The sequence below is a fragment of the Salvia miltiorrhiza genome, unplaced genomic scaffold (assembly GCF_028751815.1).
Source record: "Salvia miltiorrhiza cultivar Shanhuang (shh) unplaced genomic scaffold, IMPLAD_Smil_shh original_scaffold_358, whole genome shotgun sequence".
Lineage (NCBI taxonomy): Eukaryota > Viridiplantae > Streptophyta > Magnoliopsida > Lamiales > Lamiaceae > Salvia > Salvia miltiorrhiza.
This window is the reverse complement of record NW_026651535.1, coordinates 455,515-474,048: the sequence shown is the minus strand read 5'-3', so window position 1 is coordinate 474,048 and position 18,534 is coordinate 455,515. Positions and strand designations below refer to the sequence as shown.

Here is an 18,534-nt window from a genome sequence, read left to right as displayed (position 1 = left end):
TGCATTCCAACTAACTGGGTCGGCAGATTTTTGGTGGGAAACCAAGAAGAGGGCAATGACCCTCGAACAATTGGAAAACCTGACTTGGGAAGACTTCAAGACGGAGATCCACGATAAATACATTCCCAAGAGCTACAGAAAGAAGAAAGAGACGGAGTTTTTCAATCTGAAACAAAACAAGATGTCCGTGACGGAATACGATCGCGCTTTCTGCGACATGTCTCGCTATGCCCCTCATCTGATCGACACTGATGAAAAGATGGCCGAGAAGTTTCGTTCAGGCCTTAGGCATGAGATCAAGATGGCGCTTGCTGGTCATGGTAATCTCACCCACTCTGAGGCACTTAGCAGAGCCCTGGATGTTGAAGCAGCCATGCCTGAAGACCGCCCAACCCAGACTCAAGCTTCGGGAAACAACGATCGTGGGAAGAGAAAATGGGATGGCAACAACAACAATAATAGGGGTTACTACAACAACCAAGATAACAAGAGGCCATGGCAAGGAAACATGATGCCACAAGGGCAATGGCAAGGACGACCAGTCAATCCAGGATCAGCTGGAAACAATCAGGGCCAGCTCAGGGCACCTTTGTGTCCCAAATGCTCCAAGTCACATCACGGCATATGCTTGGCTGGCAGCAATACCTGCTTTAAGTGTGGCCAGAAGGGCCATTTTGCCAGAGACTGCCAAGGAAAACCACAAGGAGGAATGAGAGGGCCGAATCAGCCGGGCCAAGTACAACCACTCAGGGCTATCCAAGGCCAACAGTTACTCTACCCACCACCACAGCAGCAGTATCGACCTGCGGCACGTCCACCGCAAATTCCACAGGCAAGAGCCTATGCCTTGCACAAGAATAAGCAAGGAAACAACCAAGGGAATTTGGCAGGTATGGGCACATTACTTGACACACCTGTTATACTTCTGTTCGACACGGGTGCCTCGCATTCTTTTATTGCAAGTGTATGTGTAAAAACTTTAAAGCTCCAACCTGAAAAGACTAATCAGGACTTGAGAATTTCTTCACCAATAGGAGGAATAGCAGTAGTAACACATGCTTGCTCGAACCTAGAACTGACCATAGGATCGTTTAAGGTTATAGCAAACAACTTGCATGTTATATCGATGGAGGACGTTGATATAATCCTGGGAATGGACTGGCTAGCGGAGAACTATGCCACGATATTGTGCCAAGAGCGGAAAATCGGTTTCAACTTTCCAGGAAGGGATACTTTAAGTTTCTATGGAATATGCAGAAGGAACAGAGTGCCGATTATTTCAGCCTTACAAGCGAGGAAGATGATGAACAAGAAAGACTGCCAAGCCTTCCTCGTATACCTGAATGGGGGAGTTGAGACCAAAAAGACAATGGAAGATATAGAGATCGTGCGGGATTTTCAAGATGTTTTCCCAGAAAATTTGCCAGGATTACCACCTGACAGACAAGTAGAATTCACCATCGATCTAGAGCCAGGAGCGGCGCCGGTATCAAAAGCACCGTACAGAATGGGCCCGAAGGAATTGGAAGAGTTGAAAATCCAGTTACAAGAGTTACTGGACCTAGGCTTCATCAGGCCTAGTGTGTCCCCATGGGGAGCGCCGGTGCTGTTTGTCAAGAAGAAAGATGGAACCTTGAGATTGTGCATCGATTATCGAGAGCTGAACAAGCTAACGCTTAAGAACAAGTATCCATTGCCCAGAATTGATGATTTATTCGACCAACTCAAGGGCGCGGGTGTTTTCTCCAAAATCGATTTGAAGTCTGGGTATCATCAGTTAAAGGTTAGACATGAAGATATACCCAAAACGGCTTTCCGAACAAGATATGGTCACTACGAGTTCGTAGTTGTACCGTTCGGACTAACAAATGCACCAGCTGTGTTCATGGACCTCATGAACAGAGTATTTCATCCTTATTTGGATAAATTCGTCTTGGTGTTTATTGATGATATCCTCATTTACTCCAAGAATGAAGAAGAACACAGGGAACATCTGAGAACTGTTTTGCAAACTCTTAGGGATGAACGCCTTTTTGCCAAATTCAACAAATGTGAGTTTTGGCTCAAAGAAGTTACATTTCTGGGACATATTGTATCTTCAGAAGGTATTAAGGTGGACCCCGCCAAAGTGGAAGCAGTACAAGGATGGAAGTCGCCAACTACCCCAAACGAGATCAGAAGTTTCTTGGGATTGGCTGGCTACTATCGAAGATTCATTGAGGGATTTTCCAAGATAGCAAGGCCGATGACGCAATTGCTTCGAAAGGGAATTAAATACACATGGACTAACGAGTGTGAAGAAAGTTTTCAGCTGCTCAAGGAAAAACTAACTACAGCGCCAGTGCTAACAATTCCGGAACCAGACAAGGAGTATGTGGTCTACACGGATGCATCAAAGAACGGACTAGGATGTGTTTTGATGCAGGAAGGCAAAGTGATTGCATATGCATCGCGGCAACTTAGGCCACACGAATTGAATTATCCGACCCATGATCTTGAACTAGCGGCGGTAGTGCACGCACTAAAAATTTGGAGACATCATCTATATGGTGTCAGGTGTGAGATTTACACCGATCACAAAAGTCTGAAGTACTTCTTCGAGCAAAAAGATCTCAACATGAGACAGCGAAGGTGGCTCGAATTAGTAAAAGATTATGACTGTGGTATAAATTATCACCCGGGGAAGGCCAATGTAGTAGCCGACGCATTGAGCCGCAAGGTCCCATTGAAACTGGGATACATCCTTACAAAGGAAGAAGAGCTCATACGAGATTTTGATAGGATGAAATTAGAGGTGATAAACCCACCTGCTACAATAGCGGGGGTGGTCGCGATTATACCAAATTTGAGGAAATTGGTGGTAGAAGCTCAAAGGAAGGATGATAAATTGGAGAAATTACGAGCTAAGATAAGAGAAGGAAATCTTAAGAACTACCACGAAGAAGCCGATAATGCTATTTTCTTTGAGAGGAGAATATGCATCCCTCATGACGAGGAACTCAAGAACAAGATCATGAGCGAAGCCCATGACACTCCTTATGTCGCCCACCCGGGAAGCACTAAGATGTATCAAGATCTAAAAGAGAATTTCTGGTGGGAAGGAATGAAACGAGACGTGGCTTTATTCGTCGAAAAGTGTCTAGTTTGCCAGCAAGTAAAGGCTTTACACCAACGACCTTACGGCGAGCTACAGCCTTTGGAGATTCCAGAATGGAAATGGGACGATATTGCAATGGACTTTGTTACAGGATTGCCAAAAACAAGACGAGGTAACACGGTAATATGGGTCATTGTAGACAGACTCACAAAGAGTGCACACTTTCTGCCTATCCCTATCACGTATAGATCAGATAAGTTAGCCCAACTCTACATCAAGGAGATCGTGCGTTTACATGGGGTGCCGAAGACAATCACGTCCGACAGAGATTCTAAGTTTACCTCCAGATTCTGGATAAGCTTGCAGAAGGAATTGGGAACAAGGTTGAATTTCAGCACAGCTTTCCACCCGCAGACCGACGGTCAGTCCGAAAGGACAATTCAAACGCTAGAAGATATGTTAAGGACTGTCGTGCTAGATAGAGGAGAAGATTGGGAGCGTGTGTTGCCACTAATCGAATTTGCTTACAACAACAGCTATCAAGCAACTATCGCCATGGCACCTTATGAGGCGTTATACGGGAAGAAATGTAGATCGCCGCTTTACTGGGATGAAGTCGGCGAAAGAAGAATCTTGGGGCCAGATACAGTAGGCGAGATGATTGAGATCGTCCGTCAGATTCGACAGCGTATTAAAGAGGCCCAAGATAGACAGAAGTCTTATGCCGACAAACGTCGAACCGACTTGCAGTTTGAGTGTGGGGATAAAGTCTTTTTGAAGATTTCTCCTTCTAAAGGAATTACAAGATTTGGCGTAAAGGGTAAGCTTAGACCCCGTTTTATAGGACCCTATGAGATCCTAGAAAGGGTGGGCCCGGTAGCTTACAGGCTGGCGTTGCCGCCAAACCTTGGGAATGTGCATAATGTGTTTCATGTGTCGCAGTTGAGAAAATATGTTTATGATCCAAAACACGTGATCCAAAGAGACGACGTTATCCTTAGCCCAGATATGAGCTATGAAGAGAGACCCGAATCTATTTTAGATCGGAAGATTCAAGTACTAAGGAATAAATCGATACCCTTAGTAAAAGTCCTTTGGAAGCACCATGATCAAGAAGAGGCGACATGGGAACTTGAGTCTAGCATGAAGGAGAAATACCCAGAATTATTTCCTGAGGTACAAATTTCGGGACGAAATTTATTTTAAGGGGGATAGTATGTCATATCCCAGTTTTTAATCACTGATTAAAGACTTAATAATTAGGGTTCGGCATCCATTAATAATAAAACTGATTTGATTTATCTGATATGATTTAATTGTTATATATGTGTTTTGATGTGCTAAATTCTTATTATTATTTGAATCCGTTTGAGATTTAAAGGATTATTGAGTAGTCAATAATTATTATTTCGGATTATAACTGACTTAGCAGAGTCATGTTATTTAATTTATATACGATAGAAATAGTATTTCTATTATTTACTTGAAGTCGTAATTAATTTTCGACTTATAAAACGAGTTATAAAATATGTAATTTATAGAGAGTTATAACGAAGCTTCGTTATATGAGAACCCGAAATTAGTATTACAAATACAGAATAAGGATTTTTCACATTCATCTAGCACCTACACATTTCCACATCCATCTTACTCTTAAATAAATTGATGGTGTTGGAAACACTCATCATATGCCAACCATCCCACTAAACACTCATCATATGCCAACCATCCCACTAAACACTCATCATTCCACTAAACACTCATTATTCCACACACTCATCATTCCACTAAACACTCTTTACACCTTCTTTTGCCAGCCATCTTCTACACCTTTAACATCTCAACATGCAATTAGCTTTTATTTAATCAAAATCTTATCATCAATCCTCTGCCATTTCAATTAGACAAAAGCCAAGTTTTAAAAGCTAAATTTTCCTTCTATTAGTTCATCCGCTCTTTCCTTCTCTTTTCAACACACCCAACAAAGTTTAAAGTGCAGAGGTAAGTGTTCCAACCAATTCTCTTCTTCTTCCTTGGGGATACAACCCTCCATTTTAACTATGTTTATGTTTCCAAATTCCAGTAATCAAGCAGATTCAGATCCAAATTCATTGTTAAATTGTTGATTCGCAGATCCAACTTTGTGAGTTCAGAAAATTATCAAGGTTACCTCCTACTTTACTTTCTCCATACATTCATTTGTTAAATTACAAAACTATGATTCAAATGAAAACAGATCGAACACACGCATCCATTACCACTTCTTTTAGACTATTATTGTTTCAATTACATCAGCTTATCACCATCAGGGAACCACCAACAGAATAATACACACGCACACATTTTACTATATTTCTATCTATTACAAGTACAGATCAGTTTTTGTAAATATAAATGAATGAAAATGAACAGAATTGAAACCCTAAGTGCTCTATGTGTGTTTTGTGCGTGTGACTGGAATTTGGGGGGGTGAGAGCAGCCGGCGGCTGCTCGCGGCCGGAGGCGGCGCGGCGGCAGCCGCCGCTTTTTTCCTTTGTCTATCTGAAACGAGAGAGAGATGGTTAGGGCTGCTGTAAAAAAAAAAAAAAGAGAGAAGAGAAGGTAGAACAGGGGAGGGAGAGAGAGAGATAGGAGGGAGAACTTATCTTCTCCGGTGACGACGATGCGGCGGCATCGGCAGCGGCGACACGGCAGCGGGAGCACCGAGCTGTTCCTGGTCGGCCGGAAAAGAGAAAAAGAGGGGGAGCTCAGATCTGGAGCCTACCTTCCCGGCGAGGCAAGGCTCGGCCTCCACCGCGATTCCAGCAAGACGAACGACGGGAGCGGCGACGCTCGGCTCTTCCCCGTGAGTCCGGCGGTGGTTGTGGGCGGCGAAGATGGATGCGACGGTGGGGGTAGCCTCTGCTGCCCTATTCCGAGCAAGGAGCCGTGGCTCTGTTTTTCCGGCGAGATAGAGAGAGAAGAGGAGAGACCGAGAGTATGAGAGGGGGAGGGGAGATGCACGGCGAGGCGGCGCGCCGGAGGCGGCGCCGCACTCGACCGAGCAGAGAGAGAGTCGGGAGAGCCGAGAGGGAGAGTGAGAGTGGCTGTGTGTGTGCGTGTGTTATGTGTTTGTGTGTGTGGTGTATGTATGTATGATTAGGGTTAGGCTTGGGCTCAAAGCCCTTCTTGCTAGCTTGGGCCGAAAATTTTAAATAAGGGAATGGGCCGATTTTTATTTAATAAAATGTACTTGGCCCATTTTTATTTTAAATTATGTTGGGTATTTATTTAAATTGATTGAGGCTCATTTTAATTAAGTTTTGAACTGTTAATTGATTAATAAAGCCTACGAATTTTTGGCCTTATTTATTTTAAAATGTTTGAATTTTCACTAAATTAATTTAGTGAATTTAAATCTCTTGATTTAATTTTTAATATTTAAGGTTGGAACTATTTATTTTAAATGATGTCCGTTCTTTTATTTAATTTATTGTTGAACTTTAAAAAAAAAAATTGGGATTAAACCCTCATTTTTATAATATTTCAAAGCTTTTCGAGTATGGATTTTTAAATGGTTAAAATGTTTTATTTCATCTCAATGGATTTTAAAATGTTTTATTATTTATAAATGAATAATGGAATTTCTTATTTATTTACATGATAAAAAAAATGTGGAATTGTGTTATAGAATGATTAAGTATATGATTTACTTTATCAAATGAGCTTGAGATTTAATTGAGATATTAAATTACTAAGCATGTGTTTATAAATGATTTATTTATTTAAGTGATGAAAATGTGCGAAGTATGAGAAAGCATGATTTATAATGATTAAATTTTCAGGGTGATAAAATATGGCTTGTTCTTAATTGATGGAGTACTTGACTAAATGACGGGTGTAGAGGGAGGTTATGGATTATGTACATGTTGATGTTCGAATAAATGGGTTCGAACCTATATGATAGTTACATGATAATTGGTTACATTTTATTGATTGAATGAAACGAGATTAATATGGATGCTAGAACCCTAAAACATTAAAAGATACCTTAGGCACGTAGAATTAGACTTTGTCTTATGACAATTTCTTCACGAACTTATCGACTCTTCATCAATGAAGGTCCGGGCGACAGAAAGTGAAGCAGAAGAAGAAACGACTCCACGCCAGCTTTAAGAACAATTGAGGTGGGCATTATTTTATTATTACGTATATAGAGATCCCCTGCGTGACGTAGGCCTCATATGCGAATATATATGCATGATATGTTTTGACTATTTATTCAGTTCTTATAAAATGCTTATATGTTCAATGCCCTTTATGAAAATGAAAATGCTATGAAAATGAAATGTTTATGAAATGATTGACTGCCAAAATGTTTATGTTTTTATATGTATCCTATCTGTGTTGGTTCGCCAACTTTAAAGGAAATCCAATTGGGATCCTATGCTAGACAAAGGTCGCTAGCTAGGGTTAACGTGTACACTCATGGAGACCGCGAGTCGCTTGCGACCGGTCTTGGCGTCCGTGGTAAGGAGGCCTCCTTCCCGGCGCGTGACAGAAAGGACAGATATGGATCATATAGACTGAAAATGGGATGCATCCACCTTTATGAAAATGAATGAAATGTTTTAGTAAGCGCAGGTCATTTATGAAAACCCCTGTGTGTTACTATTATGACAGTTCAATTTATATATGTATGCATGTTGTATTTTCGGCTTATGTCACTGAGTATTTTTATACTCAGCCCTGCATGTATTTCTAAATGTGCAGGTTGAGCAGGCGATGGAATGGATCGGTGTTGAGCGGATTTCCCTTTTGATGTTTATGTAATGAAACCTTGAGTATGCATCTCCATATGCATAACTCACACGTTTTTCCGCTGCAAACACTCTGAATTTGTTATCGTATTGTGGAACTTATTACTTCTTCATTTTGTTTAACTTTCATTTGGGGTTTAGTCGTTATGGCTGACTCATTTGTTAATTACCCAAGTGGTTATATCTATATATATACCACTAGTTTGTGGTTATTAATGTTGGTTATTTAGTAAATCCCTTTTAAATTTCCATTTCTTATTGTTCACCCAAGTCATAACCCCGGTTAACCCGTCATTGGGATAGTGGGCTGTGACAGAGTGGTATCAGAGCAGTTCGTTTGCTCTGGCCCTAGAAACCATTTTCTAAAAAGTCATGTCTAGTTTGATTCACTAGACATATGTGGGATCATACGACACCGCTCAACACTCCATTGCATCGTGCTCAATCAAGGAAAAAGGTAACTGCAGTTACAATGTTTTAAAGATGTTATTGTTCTAAACTGTTTCATGAAAATGTTTATGTAAAGAGCATGCTATGATGAAATGTTGAATGTTTTGCCTTTCATTGAAATGTTGAATGTTTTGCCTTTCATGGCATATCATTGCAGTTATGATGTTATGATAAGAGAAGAATGATAGAGAATTGACACATGCTTTCCCCAAAAAAACATAGATTGCTATAAGTTGCATGATCACTATTCTAAAAGAACATAGACTGCTGGATTAGTAAGATATCTCTACAATCTAGATTCTTAAAGTGATGATGTAGAAGAATGAAAGAGAACTTAGAGCATTTCAGCTCCCACAAGAAAACAATGGTTCTTTTGAACTACAAAGAGGAATGAAAAGACATGTACACGTTGAAGGAAAAACACGGGATGATGATACAAGACGAATTCAAGGCAAACGCTGCATCAAGGGTTTGAGCATAGTCTCTACGTTCAAATGTTCACACGCGATGGAACACCGAATCGACTTTTAGTACACGATAGATTTTAAGAACAGTATGCTTTGCCTATATATATGTATATATATTTGTGTACATGTTATACGTGGGGGTTTGGGTTCAATAGGACATAGAACTTTAAATTAAGCTTTTGGTTTGCCAGTACGAACTTGAGTTTTATTATTATGAATAGTTGTCCACGGCTTTTTAAGTTTGGAATGATGTTTTCCGTGTGATTGGGAGGTGATGATGATTGGACCTAGCCAGTCCACATGATCCAAATATCAGTAGACGTATTTTGGGTTGAAAACCCATGTGTTTCAACTTTCGGTTGAAAAGCCAGATGAGTTTTTACTCTAGATCATTTTGTTCGACCTAGTAGTTACTCCTTTCTACCATCTGGTTATTCGTTTGAATTTCTCAACAAATTTTTCTGCACCACTTTGTTTTGATATCGTTCAAGAATTGAGCCTTACAATTGTTTAGTTGTCCTAGTACCCTCTTGTGATCAATAAGGATTTAGATGTTTTGTTACGATGCTTTCATGATTAAATCAAGAGGAATATGTTATGAATTGAGGTAAGGAATATACTGAGGATCTTTTATTTTTGAAGCACAGAATGCCTCCCAGAAGAGCCCCAAGAAACAATGTGGGAACCGCAAACGAACCTCCACGAAGGGTTGAGGAACTTTTTCTTAAACAGAGCCCGCCAACATTCAACGGGACCGGCAACCCGACTGATGCCGAAATCTGGATTAGAGCAATGGAAAGGATTTTCGACTTTCTCTACTGTTCTGACCAAGAGAGACTCTCTTGTGTTGCATTCCAACTAACTGGGTCGGCAGATTTTTGGTGGGAAACCAAGAAGAGGGCAATGACCCTCGAACAATTGGAAAACCTGACTTGGGAAGACTTCAAGACGGAGATCCACGATAAATACATTCCCAAGAGCTACAGAAAGAAGAAAGAGACGGAGTTTTTCAATCTGAAACAAAACAAGATGTCCGTGACGGAATACGATCGCGCTTTCTGCGACATGTCTCGCTATGCCCCTCATCTGATCGACACTGATGAAAAGATGGCCGAGAAGTTTCGTTCAGGCCTTAGGCATGAGATCAAGATGGCGCTTGCTGGTCATGGTAATCTCACCCACTCTGAGGCACTTAGCAGAGCCCTGGATGTTGAAGCAGCCATGCCTGAAGACCGCCCAACCCAGACTCAAGCTTCGGGAAACAACGATCGTGGGAAGAGAAAATGGGATGGCAACAACAACAATAATAGGGGTTACTACAACAACCAAGATAACAAGAGGCCATGGCAAGGAAACATGATGCCACAAGGGCAATGGCAAGGACGACCAGTCAATCCAGGATCAGCTGGAAACAATCAGGGCCAGCTCAGGGCACCTTTGTGTCCCAAATGCTCCAAGTCACATCACGGCATATGCTTGGCTGGCAGCAATACCTGCTTTAAGTGTGGCCAGAAGGGCCATTTTGCCAGAGACTGCCAAGGAAAACCACAAGGAGGAATGAGAGGGCCGAATCAGCCGGGCCAAGTACAACCACTCAGGGCTATCCAAGGCCAACAGTTACTCTACCCACCACCACAGCAGCAGTATCGACCTGCGGCACGTCCACCGCAAATTCCACAGGCAAGAGCCTATGCCTTGCACAAGAATAAGCAAGGAAACAACCAAGGGAATTTGGCAGGTATGGGCACATTACTTGACACACCTGTTATACTTCTGTTCGACACGGGTGCCTCGCATTCTTTTATTGCAAGTGTATGTGTAAAAACTTTAAAGCTCCAACCTGAAAAGACTAATCAGGACTTGAGAATTTCTTCACCAATAGGAGGAATAGCAGTAGTAGTAACACATGCTTGCTCGAACCTAGAACTGACCATAGGATCGTTTAAGGTTATAGCAAACAACTTGCATGTTATATCGATGGAGGACGTTGATATAATCCTGGGAATGGACTGGCTAGCGGAGAACTATGCCACGATATTGTGCCAAGAGCGGAAAATCGGTTTCAACTTTCCAGGAAGGGATACTTTAAGTTTCTATGGAATATGCAGAAGGAACAGAGTGCCGATTATTTCAGCCTTACAAGCGAGGAAGATGATGAACAAGAAAGACTGCCAAGCCTTCCTCGTATACCTGAATGGGGGAGTTGAGACCAAAAAGACAATGGAAGATATAGAGATCGTGCGGGATTTTCAAGATGTTTTCCCAGAAAATTTGCCAGGATTACCACCTGACAGACAAGTAGAATTCACCATCGATCTAGAGCCAGGAGCGGCGCCGGTATCAAAAGCACCGTACAGAATGGGCCCGAAGGAATTGGAAGAGTTGAAAATCCAGTTACAAGAGTTACTGGACCTAGGCTTCATCAGGCCTAGTGTGTCCCCATGGGGAGCGCCGGTGCTGTTTGTCAAGAAGAAAGATGGAACCTTGAGATTGTGCATCGATTATCGAGAGCTGAACAAGCTAACGCTTAAGAACAAGTATCCATTGCCCAGAATTGATGATTTATTCGACCAACTCAAGGGCGCGGGTGTTTTCTCCAAAATCGATTTGAAGTCTGGGTATCATCAGTTAAAGGTTAGACATGAAGATATACCCAAAACGGCTTTCCGAACAAGATATGGTCACTACGAGTTCGTAGTTGTACCGTTCGGACTAACAAATGCACCAGCTGTGTTCATGGACCTCATGAACAGAGTATTTCATCCTTATTTGGATAAATTCGTCTTGGTGTTTATTGATGATATCCTCATTTACTCCAAGAATGAAGAAGAACACAGGGAACATCTGAGAACTGTTTTGCAAACTCTTAGGGATGAACGCCTTTTTGCCAAATTCAACAAATGTGAGTTTTGGCTCAAAGAAGTTACATTTCTGGGACATATTGTATCTTCAGAAGGTATTAAGGTGGACCCCGCCAAAGTGGAAGCAGTACAAGGATGGAAGTCGCCAACTACCCCAAACGAGATCAGAAGTTTCTTGGGATTGGCTGGCTACTATCGAAGATTCATTGAGGGATTTTCCAAGATAGCAAGGCCGATGACGCAATTGCTTCGAAAGGGAATTAAATACACATGGACTAACGAGTGTGAAGAAAGTTTTCAGCTGCTCAAGGAAAAACTAACTACAGCGCCAGTGCTAACAATTCCGGAACCAGACAAGGAGTATGTGGTCTACACGGATGCATCAAAGAACGGACTAGGATGTGTTTTGATGCAGGAAGGCAAAGTGATTGCATATGCATCGCGGCAACTTAGGCCACACGAATTGAATTATCCGACCCATGATCTTGAACTAGCGGCGGTAGTGCACGCACTAAAAATTTGGAGACATCATCTATATGGTGTCAGGTGTGAGATTTACACCGATCACAAAAGTCTGAAGTACTTCTTCGAGCAAAAAGATCTCAACATGAGACAGCGAAGGTGGCTCGAATTAGTAAAAGATTATGACTGTGGTATAAATTATCACCCGGGGAAGGCCAATGTAGTAGCCGACGCATTGAGCCGCAAGGTCCCATTGAAACTGGGATACATCCTTACAAAGGAAGAAGAGCTCATACGAGATTTTGATAGGATGAAATTAGAGGTGATAAACCCACCTGCTACAATAGCGGGGGTGGTCGCGATTATACCAAATTTGAGGAAATTGGTGGTAGAAGCTCAAAGGAAGGATGATAAATTGGAGAAATTACGAGCTAAGATAAGAGAAGGAAATCTTAAGAACTACCACGAAGAAGCCGATAATGCTATTTTCTTTGAGAGGAGAATATGCATCCCTCATGACGAGGAACTCAAGAACAAGATCATGAGCGAAGCCCATGACACTCCTTATGTCGCCCACCCGGGAAGCACTAAGATGTATCAAGATCTAAAAGAGAATTTCTGGTGGGAAGGAATGAAACGAGACGTGGCTTTATTCGTCGAAAAGTGTCTAGTTTGCCAGCAAGTAAAGGCTTTACACCAACGACCTTACGGCGAGCTACAGCCTTTGGAGATTCCAGAATGGAAATGGGACGATATTGCAATGGACTTTGTTACAGGATTGCCAAAAACAAGACGAGGTAACACGGTAATATGGGTCATTGTAGACAGACTCACAAAGAGTGCACACTTTCTGCCTATCCCTATCACGTATAGATCAGATAAGTTAGCCCAACTCTACATCAAGGAGATCGTGCGTTTACATGGGGTGCCGAAGACAATCACGTCCGACAGAGATTCTAAGTTTACCTCCAGATTCTGGATAAGCTTGCAGAAGGAATTGGGAACAAGGTTGAATTTCAGCACAGCTTTCCACCCGCAGACCGACGGTCAGTCCGAAAGGACAATTCAAACGCTAGAAGATATGTTAAGGACTGTCGTGCTAGATAGAGGAGAAGATTGGGAGCGTGTGTTGCCACTAATCGAATTTGCTTACAACAACAGCTATCAAGCAACTATCGCCATGGCACCTTATGAGGCGTTATACGGGAAGAAATGTAGATCGCCGCTTTACTGGGATGAAGTCGGCGAAAGAAGAATCTTGGGGCCAGATACAGTAGGCGAGATGATTGAGATCGTCCGTCAGATTCGACAGCGTATTAAAGAGGCCCAAGATAGACAGAAGTCTTATGCCGACAAACGTCGAACCGACTTGCAGTTTGAGTGTGGGGATAAAGTCTTTTTGAAGATTTCTCCTTCTAAAGGAATTACAAGATTTGGCGTAAAGGGTAAGCTTAGACCCCGTTTTATAGGACCCTATGAGATCCTAGAAAGGGTGGGCCCGGTAGCTTACAGGCTGGCGTTGCCGCCAAACCTTGGGAATGTGCATAATGTGTTTCATGTGTCGCAGTTGAGAAAATATGTTTATGATCCAAAACACGTGATCCAAAGAGACGACGTTATCCTTAGCCCAGATATGAGCTATGAAGAGAGACCCGAATCTATTTTAGATCGGAAGATTCAAGTACTAAGGAATAAATCGATACCCTTAGTAAAAGTCCTTTGGAAGCACCATGATCAAGAAGAGGCGACATGGGAACTTGAGTCTAGCATGAAGGAGAAATACCCAGAATTATTTCCTGAGGTACAAATTTCGGGACGAAATTTATTTTAAGGGGGATAGTATGTCATATCCCAGTTTTTAATCACTGATTAAAGACTTAATAATTAGGGTTCGGCATCCATTAATAATAAAACTGATTTGATTTATCTGATATGATTTAATTGTTATATATGTGTTTTGATGTGCTAAATTCTTATTATTATTTGAATCCGTTTGAGATTTAAAGGATTATTGAGTAGTCAATAATTATTATTTCGGATTATAACTGACTTAGCAGAGTCATGTTATTTAATTTATATACGATAGAAATAGTATTTCTATTATTTACTTGAAGTCGTAATTAATTTTCGACTTATAAAACGAGTTATAAAATATGTAATTTATAGAGAGTTATAACGAAGCTTCGTTATATGAGAACCCGAAATTAGTATTACAAATACAGAATAAGGATTTTTCACATTCATCTAGCACCTACACATTTCCACATCCATCTTACTCTTAAATAAATTGATGGTGTTGGAAACACTCATCATATGCCAACCATCCCACTAAACACTCATCATATGCCAACCATCCCACTAAACACTCATCATTCCACTAAACACTCATTATTCCACACACTCATCATTCCACTAAACACTCTTTACACCTTCTTTTGCCAGCCATCTTCTACACCTTTAACATCTCAACATGCAATTAGCTTTTATTTAATCAAAATCTTATCATCAATCCTCTGCCATTTCAATTAGACAAAAGCCAAGTTTTAAAAGCTAAATTTTCCTTCTATTAGTTCATCCGCTCTTTCCTTCTCTTTTCAACACACCCAACAAAGTTTAAAGTGCAGAGGTAAGTGTTCCAACCAATTCTCTTCTTCTTCCTTGGGGATACAACCCTCCATTTTAACTATGTTTATGTTTCCAAATTCCAGTAATCAAGCAGATTCAGATCCAAATTCATTGTTAAATTGTTGATTCGCAGATCCAACTTTGTGAGTTCAGAAAATTATCAAGGTTACCTCCTACTTTACTTTCTCCATACATTCATTTGTTAAATTACAAAACTATGATTCAAATGAAAACAGATCGAACACACGCATCCATTACCACTTCTTTTAGACTATTATTGTTTCAATTACATCAGCTTATCACCATCAGGGAACCACCAACAGAATAATACACACGCACACATTTTACTATATTTCTATCTATTACAAGTACAGATCAGTTTTTGTAAATATAAATGAATGAAAATGAACAGAATTGAAACCCTAAGTGCTCTATGTGTGTTTTGTGCGTGTGACTGGAATTTGGGGGGGTGAGAGCAGCCGGCGGCTGCTCGCGGCCGGAGGCGGCGCGGCGGCAGCCGCCGCTTTTTCCTTTGTCTATCTGAAACGAGAGAGAGATGGTTAGGGCTGCTGTAAAAAAAAAAAAAAAGAGAGAAGAGAAGGTAGAACAGGGGAGGGAGAGAGAGAGATAGGAGGGAGAACTTATCTTCTCCGGTGACGACGATGCGGCGGCATCGGCAGCGGCGACACGGCAGCGGGAGCACCGAGCTGTTCCTGGTCGGCCGGAAAAGAGAAAAAGAGGGGGAGCTCAGATCTGGAGCCTACCTTCCCGGCGAGGCAAGGCTCGGCCTCCACCGCGATTCCAGCAAGACGAACGACGGGAGCGGCGACGCTCGGCTCTTCCCCGTGAGTCCGGCGGTGGTTGTGGGCGGCGAAGATGGATGCGACGGTGGGGGTAGCCTCTGCTGCCCTATTCCGAGCAAGGAGCCGTGGCTCTGTTTTTCCGGCGAGATAGAGAGAGAAGAGGAGAGACCGAGAGTATGAGAGGGGGAGGGGAGATGCACGGCGAGGCGGCGCGCCGGAGGCGGCGCCGCACTCGACCGAGCAGAGAGAGAGTCGGGAGAGCCGAGAGGGAGAGTGAGAGTGGCTGTGTGTGTGCGTGTGTTATGTGTTTGTGTGTGGTGTATGTATGTATGATTAGGGTTAGGCTTGGGCTCAAAGCCCTTCTTGCTAGCTTGGGCCGAAAATTTTAAATAAGGGAATGGGCCGATTTTTATTTAATAAAATGTACTTGGCCCATTTTTATTTTAAATTATGTTGGGTATTTATTTAAATTGATTGAGGCTCATTTTAATTAAGTTTTGAACTGTTAATTGATTAATAAAGCCTACGAATTTTTGGCCTTATTTATTTTAAAATGTTTGAATTTTCACTAAATTAATTTAGTGAATTTAAATCTCTTGATTTAATTTTTAATATTTAAGGTTGGAACTATTTATTTTAAATGATGTCCGTTCTTTTATTTAATTTATTGTTGAACTTTAAAAAAAAAAATTGGGATTAAACCCTCATTTTTATAATATTTCAAAGCTTTTCGAGTATGGATTTTTAAATGGTTAAAATGTTTTATTTCATCTCAATGGATTTTAAAATGTTTTATTATTTATAAATGAATAATGGAATTTCTTATTTATTTACATGATAAAAAAAATGTGGAATTGTGTTATAGAATGATTAAGTATATGATTTACTTTATCAAATGAGCTTGAGATTTAATTGAGATATTAAATTACTAAGCATGTGTTTATAAATGATTTATTTATTTAAGTGATGAAAATGTGCGAAGTATGAGAAAGCATGATTTATAATGATTAAATTTTCAGGGTGATAAAATATGGCTTGTTCTTAATTGATGGAGTACTTGACTAAATGACGGGTGTAGAGGGAGGTTATGGATTATGTACATGTTGATGTTCGAATAAATGGGTTCGAACCTATATGATAGTTACATGATAATTGGTTACATTTTATTGATTGAATGAAACGAGATTAATATGGATGCTAGAACCCTAAAACATTAAAAGATACCTTAGGCACGTAGAATTAGACTTTGTCTTATGACAATTTCTTCACGAACTTATCGACTCTTCATCAATGAAGGTCCGGGCGACAGAAAGTGAAGCAGAAGAAGAAACGACTCCACGCCAGCTTTAAGAACAATTGAGGTGGGCATTATTTTATTATTACGTATATAGAGATCCCCTGCGTGACGTAGGCCTCATATGCGAATATATATGCATGATATGTTTTGACTATTTATTCAGTTCTTATAAAATGCTTATATGTTCAATGCCCTTTATGAAAATGAAAATGCTATGAAAATGAAATGTTTATGAAATGATTGACTGCCAAAATGTTTATGTTTTTATATGTATCCTATCTGTGTTGGTTCGCCAACTTTAAAGGAAATCCAATTGGGATCCTATGCTAGACAAAGGTCGCTAGCTAGGGTTAACGTGTACACTCATGGAGACCGCGAGTCGCTTGCGACCGGTCTTGGCGTCCGTGGTAAGGAGGCCTCCTTCCCGGCGCGTGACAGAAAGGACAGATATGGATCATATAGACTGAAAATGGGATGCATCCACCTTTATGAAAATGAATGAAATGTTTTAGTAAGCGCAGGTCATTTATGAAAACCCATGTGTGTTACTATTATGGCAGTTCAATTTATATATGTATGCATGTTGTATTTTCGGCTTATGTCACTGAGTATTTTTATACTCAGCCCTGCATGTATTTCTAAATGTGCAGGTTGAGCAGGCGATGGAATGGATCGGTGTTGAGCGGATTTCCCTTTTGATGTTTATGTAATGAAACCTTGAGTATGCATCTCCATATGCATAACTCACACGTTTTTCCGCTGCAAACACTCTGAATTTGTTATCGTATTGTGGAACTTATTACTTCTTCATTTTGTTTAACTTTCATTTGGGGTTTAGTCGTTATGGCTGACTCATTTGTTAATTACCCAAGTGGTTATATCTATATATATACCACTAGTTTGTGGTTATTAATGTTGGTTATTTAGTAAATCCCTTTTAAATTTCCATTTCTTATTGTTCACCCAAGTCATAATCCCGGTTAACCCGTCATTGGGATAGTGGGCTGTGACAAGTTATAATCTAATAATAGCCTTAATTAGTTTAATGGCGAGCATGTGGAATAGATGACCAAACGAATTTACTACTTTACCCCGACTGTAATGCCTATAAATACCTACGATGATGAAATAAAGCACACGCTCTATCTTTTACTCCTTTAAGATCTCTTCTCTTTCCTTTCTCTCTAGAGTTTGAACTAATAAAATTACATATATAAATAAAATATCTAAATTGTTAGAGTTATGTTTGTTAGATAGTTGACAATTGGAGTCATGGTTGAATATAGTTTCATATTTGATGATGCTATCTCAAACTCTAGATAAGATGATGCTCAAAACTCCAGACGAGATGATGTTCTTTCAAGTTTTAGACGGGATGATTCTCTTTCAAGTTTCAGACAAGATAATGCTCAGAAGTTAGAGATGATCTGTCAAGTTTGCAACGAGATGATGCCCACAACTTGGTTGGTCTTAAAACTCCAAATGATACGATGTTCGATAAATCAGTTATGGTCTTTTAAATATCAGGCGAGATTATTTTCATAATTAGTTATGCTTTTAGAAGTTCGGAATTATATGATACTCACAATTCAATTATGATTTTTCAAACTCCATATAAAATTATGGTCAAAAGGCAAAAAAAAAAAAATTGAACAAAATTAATAAATCTTGTA

At 40.6% G+C, this 18,534-nt stretch overlaps 2 protein-coding genes across 13 annotated transcripts; both read left to right on the top strand.

Annotated features, from left to right (window-relative positions):
- Nucleotides 1–45: 45 nt before the first annotated feature.
- On the top strand, nt 46–9,602 carry LOC131004265 (uncharacterized). 9 transcript variants are annotated; one of them, XR_009094945.1, is made up of 4 exons: nt 5,002–5,098; nt 5,181–5,262; nt 7,199–7,263; nt 9,461–9,602. XR_009094945.1 is itself a non-coding variant. In XM_057930908.1 (3 exons), exons 1-2 carry the CDS (start codon nt 56–58, stop codon nt 7,216–7,218), a joined length of 855 nt encoding a protein of 284 aa, XP_057786891.1. In that variant the 5' UTR covers nt 46–55; the 3' UTR covers nt 7,219–7,263; nt 9,461–9,602. The 9 variants fall into 9 exon arrangements, 4 of the variants coding, with proteins under 4 accessions (XP_057786891.1, XP_057786892.1, XP_057786890.1 ...); XR_009094944.1 differs by lacking the exon at nt 9,461–9,602 and adding an exon at nt 7,850–8,030; XR_009094948.1 differs by having other exon boundaries at nt 5,029–5,098; nt 5,231–5,262.
- A 104-nt stretch (nt 9,603–9,706) lies between these two features.
- On the top strand, nt 9,707–17,698 carry LOC131004263 (uncharacterized). 4 transcript variants are annotated; one of them, XR_009094942.1, is made up of 4 exons: nt 14,666–14,762; nt 14,845–14,926; nt 16,861–16,925; nt 17,512–17,698. XR_009094942.1 is itself a non-coding variant. In XM_057930905.1 (3 exons), the coding sequence occupies exons 1-2, from the start codon at nt 9,717–9,719 to the stop codon at nt 16,878–16,880; spliced, it is 855 nt and encodes a 284-aa protein (XP_057786888.1). In that variant the 5' UTR covers nt 9,707–9,716; the 3' UTR covers nt 16,881–16,925; nt 17,512–17,698. The 4 variants fall into 4 exon arrangements, 2 of the variants coding, with proteins under 2 accessions (XP_057786888.1, XP_057786889.1); XR_009094943.1 differs by having other exon boundaries at nt 14,710–14,762; nt 14,895–14,926; XM_057930905.1 differs by lacking the exons at nt 14,666–14,762; nt 14,845–14,926 and adding an exon at nt 9,707–10,551.
- Nucleotides 17,699–18,534: the final 836 nt, after the last annotated feature.

Bases quoted from the DNA above. Each gene is read 5' to 3' on its own strand.
- LOC131004265 (XM_057930908.1), top strand. From the start codon at position 56: ATGACCCTCGAACAATTGGAAAACCTGACTTGGGAAGACTTCAAGACG. The intron at 891-7,198 runs GTATGGGCACAT...TCATCAATGAAG, and splicing joins CAACCAAGGGAATTTGGCAG to GTCCGGGCGACAGAAAGTGA.
- LOC131004263 (XM_057930905.1), top strand. From the start codon at position 9,717: ATGACCCTCGAACAATTGGAAAACCTGACTTGGGAAGACTTCAAGACG. The intron at 10,552-16,860 runs GTATGGGCACAT...TCATCAATGAAG, and splicing joins CAACCAAGGGAATTTGGCAG to GTCCGGGCGACAGAAAGTGA.